The following is a 16,358-nucleotide window of genomic DNA, read 5'->3' as shown; positions in this document are numbered from 1 at the left end:
CAGATACTGTACAGTGTGGAGCATTCCAAACTCTGCAGATACTGTACAGTGTGGAGCATTCCAAACTCTGCAGGTACTGTACAGTGTGGAGCATTCCAAACTCTGCAGATACTGTACAGTGTGGAGCATTCCAAACTCTGCAGATACTGTACAGTGTGGAGCATTCCAAACTCTGCAGGTACTGTACAGTGTGGAGCAATCCAAACTCTGCAGGTACTGTACAGTGTGGAGCATTCCAAACTCTGCAGATACTGTACAGTGTGGAGCATTCCAAACTCTGCAGGTACTGTACAGTGTGGAGCAATCCAAACTCTGCAGGTACTGTACAGTGTGGAGCATTCCAAACTCCGCAGGTACTGTACAGTGTGGAGCAATCCAAACTCTGCAGATACTGTACAGTGTGGAGCAATCCAAACTCTGCAGATACTGTACAGTGTGGAGCAATCCAAACTCTGCAGATACTGTACAGTGTGGAGCAATCCAAACTCTGCAGGTACTGTACAGTGTGGAGTAATCCAAACTCTGCAGATACTGTACAGTGTGGAGCAATCCACACTCTGCAGATACTGTACAGTGTGGAGCATTCCAAACTCTGCAGATACTGTACAGTGTGGAGCATTCCAAACTCTGCAGGTACTGTACAGTGTGGAGCATTCCAAACTCTGCAGGTACTGTACAGTGTGGAGCAATCCAAACTCTGCAGATACTGTACAGTGTGGAGCATTCCAAACTCTGCAGATACTGTACAGTGTGGAGCAATCCAAACTCTGCAGATACTGTACAGTGTGGAGCAATCCAAACTCTGCAGGTACTGTACAGTGTGGAGCATTCCAAACTCTGCAGATACTGTACAGTGTGGAGCATTCCAAACTCTGCAGATACTGTACAGTGTGGAGCATTCCAAACTCTGCAGATACTGTACAGTGTGGAGCATTCCAAACTCTGCAGATACTGTACAGTGTGGAGCATTCCAAACTCTGCAGGTACTGTACAGTGTGGAGCAATCCAAACTCTGCAGATACTGTACAGTGTGGAGCAATCCAAACTCTGCAGGTACTGTACAGTGTGGAGTAATTCAAACTCTGCAGGTACTGTACAGTGTGCAGCAATCCGCACTCTGCAGATACTGTACAGTGTACCCTGACCTTCCCCTCTCCGACGCTGAATGTTCAGTGCTTAGCAAAGGACCTAGTTTCATACCCTTACGCCCTCATCTCAATGAATTTCGGGCTCGGCACGATGCTGAACTCTTCTTCCGCCGTCTTCGTCTCCGGGCGTACTTCGGGCAGGAGTCCTCTCCCCATTCAACGGATCCTTTTACCCACCTCCAATATTCTCCCTCCACCTGGACCCATCCATCTGGATTCTTACCTTCTCTTGATCTTTTCATTGAGAACTGTCAGCGCGACATTAGTCGTCTCAATTTCTCTGCTCCTCTCACCCATTCTAATCTCCCTCTCACTGAACTTACTGCATTCCGTTCTCTCAGGTCCAACCCTGACATTGTCATCAAACCCGCTGACAAGGGTGGTGCTGCTGTTGTCAGGTGCACTGACCTCTACCTCGTGGAGGCTGAGCGTCAACTCGCAGACACTTCCTCCTACCTCTCCCTGTACCATGACCCCACCACTGAACATCAAGCCATTGTTTCCAGGACTGTCACTGACCTCATCTCCTCTGGGGATCTTCCTCCCACAGCTTCCAACCTGATGGTCCCCCAACCTCGGACGCCCCGCTTCTACCTCCTACCCAAAATCCACAAACAGAACTGTCCCGGTAGACCGATCTTGTCAGCTTGCTCCTGCCCCATGGAACTCATTTCTCGTTATCTTGACTCCCTTCTCTCTCCCCTTGTCCAGTCCCTTCCCACCTATATCCGTGATTCCTCTGACACCTTACGTCACATCAACAATTTCCAGTTCCCTGGCCCCAACCGCTTCCTCTTCACCATGGACGTCCAATCCCTCTACACCTCCATCCCCCACCAGGATGGTCTGAGGGCCTTTAGCTTCTTCCTCGAAAAGAGGCCCAAACAATCCCCATCCACCACTACTCTCCTCCGTCTGGCTGAACTTGTTCTCACAATGAACAATTTCTCCTTCAACTCCTCTCACTTCCTCCAAATAAAAGGTGTGGCTATGGGTACCGGCATGGGCCCCAGCTATGCCTGTCTCCTTATGGGGTATGTGGAACATTCCTTGTTCCAGTCCTACTCCGGCCCCCTTCCACAACTCTTTCTCTGGTACATCGATGATTACTTCGGTGCTCCTTCATGCTCTCGTCGGGACTTGGAAAAATTTATTAATTTGGCTTCCAATCTCCACCCCTCCGTCATTTTCACGTGGTCCATCTCTGACACATCCCTTCCCTTCCTTGACCTCTCTGTCTCAATCACTGGTGATAGACTGTCCACCAATATCCATTACAAGCCTACCGACTTCCACAGCTACCCCGACTACAGCTCCACACACCCCGCTTTCTGTAAGGACTCCATCCCATTCTCTCAGTTCCTTCGCCTCCGTCGCATCTGTTCCGATGATGCTACCTTCAAAAACAGCTCCTCTGACATGTTCTCCTTCTTCCTTAACCGAAGTTTTCCATCCACGGTCGTTGACAGGGCCCTCAACTGTGTCCGGCCCATCTCCCGCGCATCCGTCCTCACGCCTTCTCCTCCCTCCCAGAAACATGATAGGGTCCCCCTTGTCCTTACTTATCAGCCTCCACATTCAAAGGATCATCCTCCACCATTTCCGCCAACTCCAGCATGATGCCACCACCAAACACATCTTCCCTTCACTCCCCCCTGTCGGCATACCGTAGGGATCGTTCCCTCCGGGACACCCTGGTCCACTCCCCCATCACCCCCTACTCCTCAACCCCCACCTATGGCACCTCCCCATTCCCACGCAAAAGATGTAACACCTGCCCCTTCACTTCCTCTCTCCTCATCGTCCAAGGGCCCAAACACTCCTTTCAAGTGAAGCAACATTTCACTTGCATTTCCCCCAACTTAGTCTACTATATTCATTGCTCCCAATGTGGTCTCCTCTACAATGGAGAGACCAAACGTAAACTGGGCGACCGCTTTGCAGAACACCTGCGGTCTGTCCGCAAGAATGACCCAAACCTCCCTGTCGCTTGCCATTTTAACACTCCACCCTGCTCTCTTGCCCACATGTCTGTCCTTGGCCTGCTGCATTGTTCCAGTGAAGCCCAATGCAAACTGGAGGAACAGCACCTCATCTTCCAACTAGGCACTTTTAAGCCTTCCAGACTGAATATTAAATTCAACAACTTTAGGTCTTGAGCTCCCTCCTCCATCCCCACTCCCTTTCTGTTTCTTCCCCCTTCTTTTTGTTTTTTTTCCAATAATTTATATAGATTTTTCTTTTCCCACCTATTTCCATTATTTTTAAATCTTTTATGCCCCCCACCCCCACTAGAGCTACACCTTGAGTGCCCTACCATCCATTCTTAATTAGCACATTCGTTTAGATAATATCACCAACTTCAACACCTCTGTGTTCCTTTGTCTGTGACATCTTTTGATGATCTGCTCCTATCACTGCTTGCTTGTCCCTACAACACCCCCCCCCCCCCCTCCACTTCTCCCTCCCACCTTAAACCAGCTTATATTTCACCCCTCTCCTTGTAAAGAAAAATCAGTTCTGTTGAAGGGTCATGAGGACTCGAAACGTCAATTCATTTCTTCTCCGCCGACGCTGCCAGACCTGCTGAGTTTTTCCAGGTAATTCTGTTTTTGTTTAGGACTCCGGGAGACTTGTTCTTCGGGTAATGTTTTCTGATCTTCTAAATCCACATTAATAGGATTTAGTCTAATATCACATCCAAAGAACATCACACCCAATGTATCTAGCCCCCGGTGAGGCGCGGAAATACCAGCCGAGACTCATGCGACTAACTGGAAGTCGAAGCCATAACTTTCTGTCTCCAAAGCTGGAAGCTCACCAAAACAGAAGGTACGGAGCGAGAGGGGAGTAGGATAATCTATTAATGAAAAGACTTTTGATATCCAGGTTACCGCCCTAGAAACATCCAATCACCCTATGCAGAATCCCACATATGACACCCAATTCTCAGAATTGTCATCTTGTTCCAGTTCCTACTCATTGACGTTGACATACAAGATGTGATTCCTTTTAGAAGTTTGACTAATTTCAAATAATCTGCGATATCAGTGGCCGTTTGCTAAAACTACAATTTGAATACTCCCACTGTATGGGCAGCACTGCTCTCGCCTTCAAAGAGCATTGTCTTCGAGAGAACCTCTTGCAATTCTGACAATTACGCAATGTGTGCAACGGACAGAACCGAAGCTGCTGCTGGGCTGGGGCGGGGGGAGAGGGTGTAATAAGTAGCGGTCAAGTTGTTCAAGTGAAGGTGGGACGAGCCATGTCTGGAGTCCAATTGTACATCTCTAGCGTGTCAGCATCGAGAGAGGTAAATGTGGCGCAGGGCGATGGACACAAGCAGCCTTCAGGCGGCGGCATAGCTCGTTACCAAACCAAACTTTCACCAAGTGTCAGTTTAATATTCTAGAAATATTGTTAATATAATTAATTTATTCGAAATACCTTGGGTATGAATTCTGATAGAATTATTTATATATAATTAATTATTCGGTGTAACCAGCTCCCTATTTAAGTATATATATATATATATATAAAATCAAGATTTCCCAATTTTAGTCATTGGAGATCATTCATGATCGTTTTGGAGACTATTATATCTCATAAAATGTTGTGAGTGATCGCTAAGATAGTGAAGAGAAGCACGAATTACATTCGTAAGATATTTCGACGCAAAATCATTTGAAAGCAGCTCCCCAGATCCGGTGGAACTTTCCCGCATTTAAAACTAAACAAAGGCTCTGGTGAAAGGTCATGAGGACTCGAAACGTCAACTCTTTTCTTCTCTGCCGATGCTGCCAGACCTGAGTTTTTCCAGGTAATTCTGTTTTTGTAAAGGCTCTGGGATCTCTGGCAGTTAATGAAAGCCCGCGCTTTAACATATAACACCCCATTGTCTCAGTCCACCACATTGACACACCTACTATTATTTCAAATACTGGCAGACTTCACCCATTCTTGGGTAAGTGGAACCTGTGGCGCACTGACCCATCAAACCTAGAAATCCCGCTTCTGATTCCTAATCTGTGAGGCTCATCGATTTCAGCCGGAGCAAGATGATAGGCCTGTCCGGAGGCAGCAAGGGATTCTGTCCCGATTTCTGTCCAGACTTTCAGCACATTTGGGCAATCACACTTGTGTCACTCTTTGAAAGAGCTATCCAATATTTTCCACTCCCTTCTCTTTTCACAATGTCCAGCAAAGGTTTCCCTTTCAACTATTTGCCCAGTCCCCTTTTAAAAGTGATTATTGAATCTGCAGACAGTGCAATCCAGCTGACAACTCGCTTAATATTTTTTTCCCCACTTGTTGCCTCTAGTTCTTTTGCTACTTACCGCAAATCTCAGTTGTCTGGGTTACCCTTCTCCTTATTTACTGTATCCAAACCCTTCATGATATTAAATATTCTCTGCTGCTGTAAGGAGAACAATTCCACTTTCTCTAGTCTCTTCGTGTAACAGGCATTTCAGCCCTGATACCATTCTAGTAAATCTTCACTGCACCCTCTAAGGCCTTGAAATCCTTCCTAACGTCTGGTGCCCAAAATTATGTCACCTAGCCAGTATTTTATATAGGTTTAGCATAACTTTCTTGCTTTTGTACTCTTTGTGCTAGAAATTCATCTCAGTCGGTGACATGGAACAAGTGGTATCAGATCTGCTGCCTATTATATGCAGTGCCTGATATTCAGTTACATTGCAGTCAGTAGAACTAAATATCAGGAGTTGTATAGAACAGGTGGCCGGATCATATATTGCCTGTGACAAATTTCTTCTAGCCTGTTGTCTATAAATTAGACCAATGATTTTGTATCCCTTTTTAATCAGCCTTCTCAACATGCCCTGCCACATTGAAAGACTAGTGTCCGTAAATGCTCTAGGTGTCATTCTTACCACCAAAATGAATCATTTGACAATTCTCCATGTTAATTTTCATCTGCAATAGGTCTGATCATTTCACCAGCTTGTCTATGTCCTCCTAATATCTGTTTCTATCCTCTTCATTGTTCACTACTTTTCTGAGTATTGTCATCTGCAAACTTTAATAGTATGTGCTGTAACCACAAATCCAGGTCATTTATATCAAAAAGGAGCAGTGATTTCAATATTGGCAACAAAGGAACACCATTGCGCTCTTGACTCCTGTTTAAAAAATAACAATTCACTGTGGTTCTGAGCCAACTTAGTGTCCATGCAGCAACTGCCTTTGTTACCTAGTTCAATTTGCTAATGCCTATTACAGTGGTACATCTTCAATCAGAAGTGCAGACTGGATAATCCTTATCAACATCCTACTGAAATCCCTACCCATCACAGATGCCAGTCTTGTCATTTCAATTCACTCCACCTGATTTCAAGAAACAACTGAATGCATTGGATATAGCAAAGGCTTTAACTACTTCCAAACCATAGTGCTGAAGACTTGTGCTCCAGAACTAGCCATTCTGCTATCCAAGTTGTTCCAGAACAACTATAACACTAGTATCTACCTGGCCAAATGGAAAATTGCCCAGGTATGTCTTGTCCTCAAGAAAGACAAATCCAAACCAGCCAATTACTGCCCCATCAGTCTACTCTCGATCATCAGAAAGCTGGTGGAAAGGATTTTTTTTAAATTAGTGCTATCAAGCAGTACTTACTCCCCAATAACCTGCTCAGCTTGGGTTCCACCAGGACCACTTGACTCCATATCTCATTATAGCCTTGTTCCAAACATGGACAAAAGCGCTTAATTCCAGAGGTGAGCTTACAGTGACTGTCCTTGACATCAAGGCATCACATCATTGGCTCTCTTGAATTGAGGATGACGTTGACTCCAGGTTGCAAGCTTTTGCCATGGGTCTTCAAGTAACTGAACAGGCCAATTCTCAACTTACAGGTCTCTGAGCACAAGGCAGGATGTCACACGAAGTAGTGGGATCCTGAGTGGGCAGGGTTTGTTTCCTTCTCTGCCACCACTCTGCCTCATCATTAAGACAATATGACTCAAAGCGTGATGGAGCTTAATGGGCAAGTTGTTGCTGTTCTGAATGACTGATAGCAAGCTGTTCCAGTCATTAATGTCAATGCTGCCACTCTTCAAGGAGAGATTCCGAGTGACTTTAAAGGGTTTTCTTCGTCCTCTCCTGGACCGTTGGTCATTTGAGAGTTGAGAAAACAGGACCTGGCAAACTATGGTAGCAAACATTCGACAACAAAGACCTTCACAAGTCAACAAAAGTCCTAGTATGCAGACCAGTTGTTGTCACACTCTCCTACTGCAATTTTTTAATTCATTCATGGGATGTAGCTGTTGCTGGCTAGGCCAGCAGTTATTGCCCATCCCTAATTAGAGAAGGCGCTGATGAGTTGCCTTCTTGAACCACTGCAGTCATGTGGTGTAGGTACACCCACAGTGCTGAAAATTGTTTACAGCCATCCAGGCACACTGTCCAGTCCATCAAAGTTGATTTTGTAGGAATATTGGCTGAATGCTAGAAGGAAACTAGCATTTGTTCGATGGTCCACCCATTGAATCCAGAGGATGTGGCAAAGGCATTGCTGTTGGAATTTCTCTAGTGCCCTTGTGTTGCTAATACACAGTCCAGGTCTCACTACCTCCCTAACAGCACTGTGGTTGTACCTATACCACATGGACTGCAGCAGTTCAAGAAGGCAGCTCATCACCACCTTCTCAAGGGTAATTAGGAATAGGCAATAAATGCTGGCCTTGCCAGTGACACCTACATCCCAAGAATAATTTTTTAAAAATTGCAGTAGGAGGGTGTGACAACAACTGGTCTGCATACTAGGACTTTTGTTGACTTGTGATGGTCTTTGTTGTCAAATGTTTGCTGCCATAGTTTGTAGAAGGCTGAGCTGGTGCAGCTAATCAGGTGCTGGATCACATCAATGGTGGCCTTTTGAGAGGTGGTTGCCAAGGTATGGGAAGCGATTGATGTATCCCGGAATCTCTCCTTCAACATATATGGGAGGTGGAATATTTGACTGACCGGTTGATATGTATTTTGTTTTGGCGATAATCACAGAGAGGCTGAGTTTCTTGTATGCAGGATTGCAGAAGTTGAGAGTGGCTTGTAAATCTGGTGTGAAGTGGGCAATGACACTGCAGTCATCTGCGAACTGTAAATCATGTATATCTATGGTGGTCAGTTTAATTGTGGCACAGAGAACATCAAGGCAGCATTTAACTGAAAGCAGCATCAAGGATCTCTTGGAAAATTGAAGTCAATGAACATCAAGGGGAAATTTCTCCATGGGTTTACTTATACCTAGCAGAAAGGAAGGTGGTTATGTTTGTTGGAGGCCAATTATCTCAGCCTTAGAACGTTGCTGCAAGAGTTTCTCAGCAGCTCATCAATATTCTTCCTTCCATCATAAGGTCAGAAGTGGGGATGTTTGCTGATGATTGCATAGTGTTCAGTTTCATTCGCAACTTCTCAGACACTGAAGCAGTGTGTATCCATATGCAGCAAGACCTAGACAACGTTCAAGCTTGGGTTGTAATTAACAAGTTTAATATGTGCCACAAAAGTGCCAGGCAATGACCATCTCTAAAAAGGAGGAGAAAAACAATCTCTCCTTGAATCACTGAATCCCCCTTCAATATTCTGGGGTTACCTTTGACCAGAAACATGACAGGATCAGCCACATAAACACCGTAGCTACAAAGAGGTCAAACAGGAAATTCTGCAGGGACTAACTCATCTCCCAACTTCCCAAAAGCCTTTCCATCATCTATAAAAAAACACATCAGGAGTGAGATGGAACACTCTCCATTTGCCTGGATGTGTGCAGTTCCAACAACACTTAAGAAGTTCCACTCCATCCAAGACAAAGCAGCCCATTTAACTGGCACTTCATCCACCACCAGCAGTGCATCTGGGCTGCAGTATGCATCATCTACAAAATGCACTGCAGCAATTTGCCAATGCTACTTCAACACCACCTTACAAACCTGTGACCTCTACTACCTAGAAGGGCAGCAGGTACATGGGAACACCACCATGTACAAGTTCCCCATGAGTCACACAACATCCTGGCTTGGAAGTATATTGCCTTACTTTCATTATCACTGGGTCAAAATTCTTGAATCTCCTCCCTAACAGCGCTTTGGGAGTAAATACACGACATGGACTTCTGTGGGGTTTTTTTGATTCATTCTTTCATCGTTTATGTGCGACACTGGCAAGGCCAAAATCTGTTGCCCATCTCTAACTGTCCCTGAACTGAGTGACTTGCTAGGCCATTTCAGAGGGCAGTTAAGTGTCAACCACATTGCTGTGTGTCCGGAGTCACATGTAGGCCAGACCAAGTAAGGATGGCAGATTTCCTTCCTTAAAGGACATTAGTGAACCAGATGGGTTTTTACAACAATTATTTTTATGACCAGCTTCTAATTCCAGGTTTTATTAATTGAATTTAAATTCCACCACCTGCTGTGGTGGGATATGAACCCACGTCCCAGAGCATTAGTCTGGGCCTCTGGATTACTAGTCCGCTACACCACCATCTCCACTGAAGGTTCAAGAAGGTGGCTACCAGCTTCCTGAGGGCAATTAAGGGTGTATAATAGATGCTGGCCTTGCCAATAATATTCACATCCCATAAACAAATAAAAATAAGTTTTAGCAGATCCCTTTTGAAAGTCCATCTAATCAATCTTTTACTTGATCACAGTCCAATTAGTCAAACATGACTATGTTAACTCTCCACAGATGCTGCTTGATCTGTTGAGCAATTTCAGCATTTTCAATTTTTCTTTCAAATTTCCAGCATCTGCTGTGTTTTGCTTTTGCATATTATATTAGTCAAACATGATTTGTCTTTAACATACCCATGCTGGTTTTCATTCCAAACCCATATTTTTCCAAGGGTCAATTAATTTTATCTTGGATTAATGACTTTAAAGCAGGTCCCCACCACTAACATTGGACTATTTAACCCGCAATTTCCAGGTTCATCCCTCTCCCTCTTTTGAACAGGGGTATAACATTTGCCAGTCCTCTGGCATTGCTCCCATATCTAAGGTGGATTGGAAGATTATGACCAGAACCTCTGCCATTTCCATTCTTGCTTCCCGCAATGACCTAGGGTACATCCCATCTGGACCAGGTGGCCTGTCTACTTTAAGCACTGCCAATCCTTCAAGTACCTCTTCCTCCTCATCTATTTTTATCCTATTGAATTTTTACACAGGGAGGTCAAGTCCATGTCTCTGAGCCAGAAGCTCTGGGTTTAAGTTGCACTCCAGGACTTGACAGTCACGGAAGTTCCATTCATAATGTGGCCAAACAGGTTAATTATCAACCTGCAAATCCTTCCAAGCAGGTGATGAGGGGAGTGTCTCTTGGTAAGCTATACTTGATGTAGAGTGTGCCCCTCAAGCAATAGCTGCTGGTGACAAGCTACCGACCTGTTCCAAGAAAAACTAGTTATGGAAACAGATATTAGCATGTGTCTTGTCTGCCTCATGCACCCCTAGGTGTGGGAAGGGACTGAAGAATTTTTCTACTACTTTCTCCTTCAATGTCATTGGCAGCATCCTCTTCTTTAGTGAAGACAGGTACAAGGTACTCATTTAATAACTTGACCACCTCTGCCTCCATAAGGTCATCTCTTTGATTTCTAATCAGCTCCATCCTTTGACTACCATTTTGCTATTTTCACAATAATAAAACACTTTTGGGTTCCCTTTTGTTACCCACCAATCTATTCTCATACAAATTCTCCCTGTATTTCTTATTTCCTTCAGTTCTGCCCTGTATTTTTTGCATGCAATTTGTTCTTTGCTGTATTATGAACACAGCATTTATCACAAGTTTCCTTGCAGCTGAAGTGGGCGTATGTGGACATCAGATTAGAAATGTAGGCCCTTGTCTTCTCAACTCCAAACTGCAAGAGCCTGCTGACACTTGCTCTCCAGGTTTTGACCTCTCAACAGAAGATTAACTGGTAAAATACATGGCTGATTGTGGAAAAATGTGTCAGCCTTGATGTTTTTTCCTAATAGTGACCTGTAAAATTTGCTATAAATGCATAAGTTCACAAAAATAAGATTCTGTCTGACAATCAGCTTGAAATATCTCAAAACCTGTCACCCAGTAAATCCCACATCATTCATCAGAAACAAGTGGGAAACATACTCCAGCATGTCCAACAGTTCACATTTATCTGCGTTGAATATCATCTGTCCACTTGCAAAATCTATCTTGATCTTCCTGCTTTGCTTCACTAGATTTAATTGCATACACTCCCCCATTCTCCACAAGTTCATATCATCTGTGAATTTGTCCATTTTGCACTGTATATCTGAATCTAAATCACATATTTAGTGAGAAAGAGTCAAAGACCCCATCAGCAGTCTTGATATCACTCCAGGTTTTTCTCTACTAGCAAGCATCTCCTATCAGTAGTTGCCACAAAAGTTTTTTTTTTAAAAGTGGAGCATTACTACAGCAACTGCGTATGAATGCAAGTAGGTTTAGAAGTGGTGGGGTGGTGAGAGGTAGTGGTTGTTGGAAGGCAATAGAAATTGTTTTTGTTTTTTCCTCATAACCCTGACAACATTCATTGCCAATCAGACCATTTCCATACATCCATAATTCTGAACCTATTACTGAAACATTTGTGTTCCCCACGTCCACCATGATAAACCATTGGTAACTAAAAAGGGAGTAATTTATCTACAAACACTATAGTCCCTGCGGTTTAACATACATACGTTGTTGCTTTCTTTGACATGGGATATTCTCCCATTGACTGGTTCAAAATATTCCTTTCTTCAATAAAAAGATATAAGTTTTGTGGGCTGCTCCCAATGTGGTCTAGTCTAGTTACAGGGCCTAGCAGAATAAATCCTGGGCAGGCTGTCTTCCACATGGACCCTTGAGGCAGTAACACAATATTTAGAGCCAATATTAGAAACAAGACAACATAATCCTCGCAAACTTTTTTTGCCTGCCAAGAGCTGACTTATTTGTTTTTAATTATGATGTACTTGCTTGTGATGGTTATTGTTTCCCAGAAACCAGCCATTATACCCACTCTTTGAACAGATGTCAGAACTGTCTAATGGTTTTCTTGCCTTCCTGCATATAAATAGGGATATGTACTATCAATAGATTGTCACTGGCAGCAGATGCATGGTAATTCCTACCCACTTTTGGGAAAGATGAGCTCTATACCCTTAATTGTGATTGGGCTCCAGTTCACCACAGATCCAAACTGCAGTGGCTGGAGGCACAGAAAACAACTATGTCTTTTCACTGTCCCTCCAACAAGGTCAAGAGAGAATTGGTGCAAAAAAGGCCAGATGGGGTAGAGGTACCAGCTTCCCTTTGTTTTGAAATACAAATGTGAACCAGTTGGATTTTTACAATAATCCAGTACTTCTAAGTGGCAACATTTTTCTGGTGTCAGCCACAAATTTACCAGAATGACTGCATTCAATTTTATAATTATGGTGAGTTTTTGAGCTCGAGCAAAAAGGTTACTGCCACAATGCTACCATATTCTCAGTCACATCTACAACTGGCTAACCATCAGCCTCTCACATGGCAACACTACAACACACTAGCTAAATGTATCAAAACGATCCTCATTTTAAATCAGCTTGCATTGGAAAGAGGCAAAAAGGCTCAGTGGATAATTGCATCTGCCAGTGTTGTGCTGAGTTATTCTCACCAGGAAGATCCCATGTTTGGTTCTCCCATCAGGCTGAGCTCCAACAGATTTGAATTCAATATTGCATATGTTAAGACTACATAAAACTTGCAGCATATCCGAGATGTATTTTGTACTAGTGACGCCAGAGATAGCACTCCAGGAAATCTTGCTCCATAACAAGCCCATCTGCCTTGAATTACATTTTTAAGGGTTTATGGTCCAGTACAGAATTTAAATACTTTAATACTGCTAGTGAGAAGCTGTATACAAGAGCAACTTCTGGCTGACAAGTGCCAAAGATGGCTTTCTATTTTAGTTCTTAGTGGATTCTTCGCTGTTCCTAGGTCAGGTCTCAACAGTCAGAAGTGGAAAGGGTTTTGGAAGTAAAAAGAATAAAATACAAACGGATCGATATCTCAGTCAGTGAAACACTTCTGGAAGAAATGAGAAGCAGGGCAGGCAACCCGATTGCTCTTCCACCACAAATATTCAATGATAACAGCTATTGTGGGGTAAGAGATCTTTAATTTGGCATTATGACCAGTGAAATAGAACATAATTTTCATTAAAATCATACGTTTAATGTTGGATAAAATATCAGATCTCAGCTTAACATTCTCCAGTCAATTTGTCATCCATCAGGAGGTGGTAGTAGAGAAATTGACAGGATGAAAAGACTTAAAAGATTGGCAGAATTCAAAGCAGAAAAGTCACCAGGTCCAGATAGATATTGAGAAAAGTAGGTGTTGAGATTGTGGAGACTCTGGCTGCAAAGTACCAATCCTCCTTAGATGCCAGAAGATTGGAGGATTACAAATGTTACACTCTTATCCCTCATTTTTTTTGATAGAACTGGTTATTGCAGGTCAGTCAGCCCAGTGTTAGTGGAGGAGTTTCATATGTGTTAAGTTTGCAGATGACACAAAACTCAGAAATGGTGAGGATGGTAGCTACAAAAACATGTAAGCATGATGGTCTGCTGACCTAAAGTTAAAACTTTTAAGCACATCACCTAGCTCTGCCCTAATCACTCAATTGATTAAGTATTTCACCTAGATCGTAATGGAACCACATACAGCAAGAATGCTTCAAGCTCAATTACTGGTCTATGCTATTAGCTGATCTTCACAATTGACCTCAACCTTCTTGATGGGAAGAAAAAAACCAAACATGTTTCAGTCCTTAAGTGACTCCTGTTTAAAGATGTATGTGTTTTAATGTCACTTGAGGCCAGATTAAACTTAGCTCTAATATTCACAGTTCTTGAATGTCCTGCAGATGTCCATTACTTAAGCATATAACAAATGGTTACACTGTCAAAGTGAAAACAGGCCCATATTATCAGCTTCAGATTTTGGGGACAGTGCCTTTCATCGAGAATAGGTCAATGAAAATACAGTTGACTGCTATGTGCTATAAACCGTGGGAGGGAACTGTGGAAGGCTGAGTTTTATTTATCTTTCATATTATGAAGTTTATGAATTGATGTGTTTTAAAGCTGCTCCAACAGATTAACTATTATGGCTTAAAATGGTGCTGTACAAACACATGTGGGCATTATTCTACCAGCTGAGAAACACACATTTGTAATTCATCCCCCTACTGGTACATCTGTTAGGCATTTTCACACATACTTCACTACCAATTTGTGGCAGGTTGCTGATGAAGCACCAATTGGAATAGAGATATTGCTGGGCAGGAACAAACAGGATTGTACCTCGGGTCATATGAGGGAGTGTCACTACCAGCTATGGAAATCTTCACATGTCCTTGTCCCTTTGTCTATTACAAAACTCTGGATCCTTGGCAAACAAAAGGTTCTGGTAGCCAGAGCCCCCATATGTATCAATAGATAGCACTGTCTCTCCCTCCCAGAGTCCACCACACCACATCACCCAATTGACAAGCAGTGAAATGTTTATTTGAATAATTTATAAAGTATCATAGCTTATATAAACTAAAATGAATTTAATTCACAAATCTTTAAACAAAAACCTCTGTAGGATTACTGGCAGTTTTATGATGCTGTGGAAAATGAAGAGATTGATCACTTCTTAAAATTGGAACAGAAAGAGCAACATGGCTGTGAACTTTCAACAGACTCCAATCAAAATTTTACTGCAGAAAGCTGATTCCATGGATGCAGTGCTGCTCATTTGTGATCCTTCCCTGCTATATATTTTGAGAGTTGTGATAAAACAGTGTATTTTAAATCACAAAAGTTGGTCTTTAGCTGTAACTGATAACCAGTTAAAAACTGCAGCAATTGTTTTTTAAAAATGTAGAAAGGTGGTAAAGTTCTGATGGCAGCACTGGACTCTCAAAAGATTTAAAATGCAGATCCTTTTGCTTTTTTTTTACAATGGTACTCCTAAATTCAGATGTTTGAGTTGCAGACCAGGCAGTGAGGGAGAAAAAAAGACATACATTAAGGTAAGGCACAAAGAAGTCCATGACTCAGAAAATCCTGTCTTTCAGTTTGGAGAAAAGCAATCGACTTACATTTATAAAGTGACTTTAAAGTAGTAAAATAGGCCAAGGTGCTTTGCAGGAGAATAACCAGGCAAACATTAGCATCAAACTTAAACAGGAATCAGGGCAGCTGGCCAAATGCTTGATCAATGAGGTGGTAAGTTTTAAGCAATGTCTTAAAAAGAGACAGAGGGGTGAAGAGGTTTGGAGAGGACTTTACAGAGCTTAGACAGCTGGAGCATGGCCATCGATGGAGCAGCAAAGGAAATGGGGATGCACAAGAGGCCAGAGTTGGAGGATCAAAGCTCTGAGGGCTGTAGGAGCCCTCCCAAACAGCAAGTTTAAGAAGGGCTTTATTAAGAGTCACATGCAAGGAATAATGTACATTTTACCAGTAGCAATAGCAGTTGGGCTGCGGTTCTGGAGTGCTTGTTAAACACTGGTACCATCTTTAGTAGGATTGGCGATGGCTTAGGGAGACAGTATGCCAATAATCCATTAAGAAAGAAGAATGGGAAACTGAATTAATAAGATTATTGAGAAATAAGAGGCTTTGGTTCTCTGTTTTTTCATGCATAAAAGATACAGCAGCTTCAGATGAGACAAAGATGTGTGGGTAAACTCAAAAGCTCCTGTCCGAGTTGCGCCACTCTGCCATTAGCTTTGCAAGAAAGGCATTGCAATGCCTGTCTTCACTGCTGAAAAGTTTTGGAGTTGCTGTATTTGCATGGTAGATATTAACTATACTCATGACATGAAGTTGAATTTTGCCCATTTCCATCTAAGTACCCTTTTAATGACGTGATGTGTCAATTACTACCACTAAACCTCCCTGGCACTGAAAATTAACTTTTACAAACGTAGAGTCTCATTCCTTCAAGTTTTAATCTTGCTGGAGATTTTTTTAAAGTGAAATTTAAACCATTTTTTACTTTTCCTTCCCATTTCTCTCTCTCAATTCTATTGTTCTTTGCCTCTCTGTACCCAATTTGGCATTAAATTCATCCGCTTTAAATTACAACTCCTTCCCAGTCCTTGCAGTTTATTTCACAGTTCTCCAATCGGATTC

General features: G+C 42.8%; 1 protein-coding gene across 1 annotated transcript; it reads left to right on the top strand.

Annotated features, from left to right (window-relative positions):
• The first annotated feature begins 4,413 nt into the window (after positions 1 to 4,413).
• LOC121290417 (SH3 domain-binding glutamic acid-rich-like protein 3) lies at positions 4,414 to 14,949 on the top strand. Its single transcript, XM_041210857.1, has 3 exons — positions 4,414 to 4,461; positions 13,162 to 13,329; positions 14,821 to 14,949. The coding sequence occupies exons 1-3, from the start codon at positions 4,414 to 4,416 to the stop codon at positions 14,947 to 14,949; spliced, it is 345 nt and encodes a 114-aa protein (XP_041066791.1).
• The last annotated feature ends 1,409 nt before the right edge of the window (positions 14,950 to 16,358 follow it).

Source organism: Carcharodon carcharias, chromosome 18 (assembly GCF_017639515.1).
Source record: "Carcharodon carcharias isolate sCarCar2 chromosome 18, sCarCar2.pri, whole genome shotgun sequence".
Taxonomy (NCBI): Eukaryota; Metazoa; Chordata; class Chondrichthyes; order Lamniformes; family Lamnidae; genus Carcharodon; species Carcharodon carcharias.
This window is presented reverse-complemented; position numbering and strand designations above follow the sequence as displayed.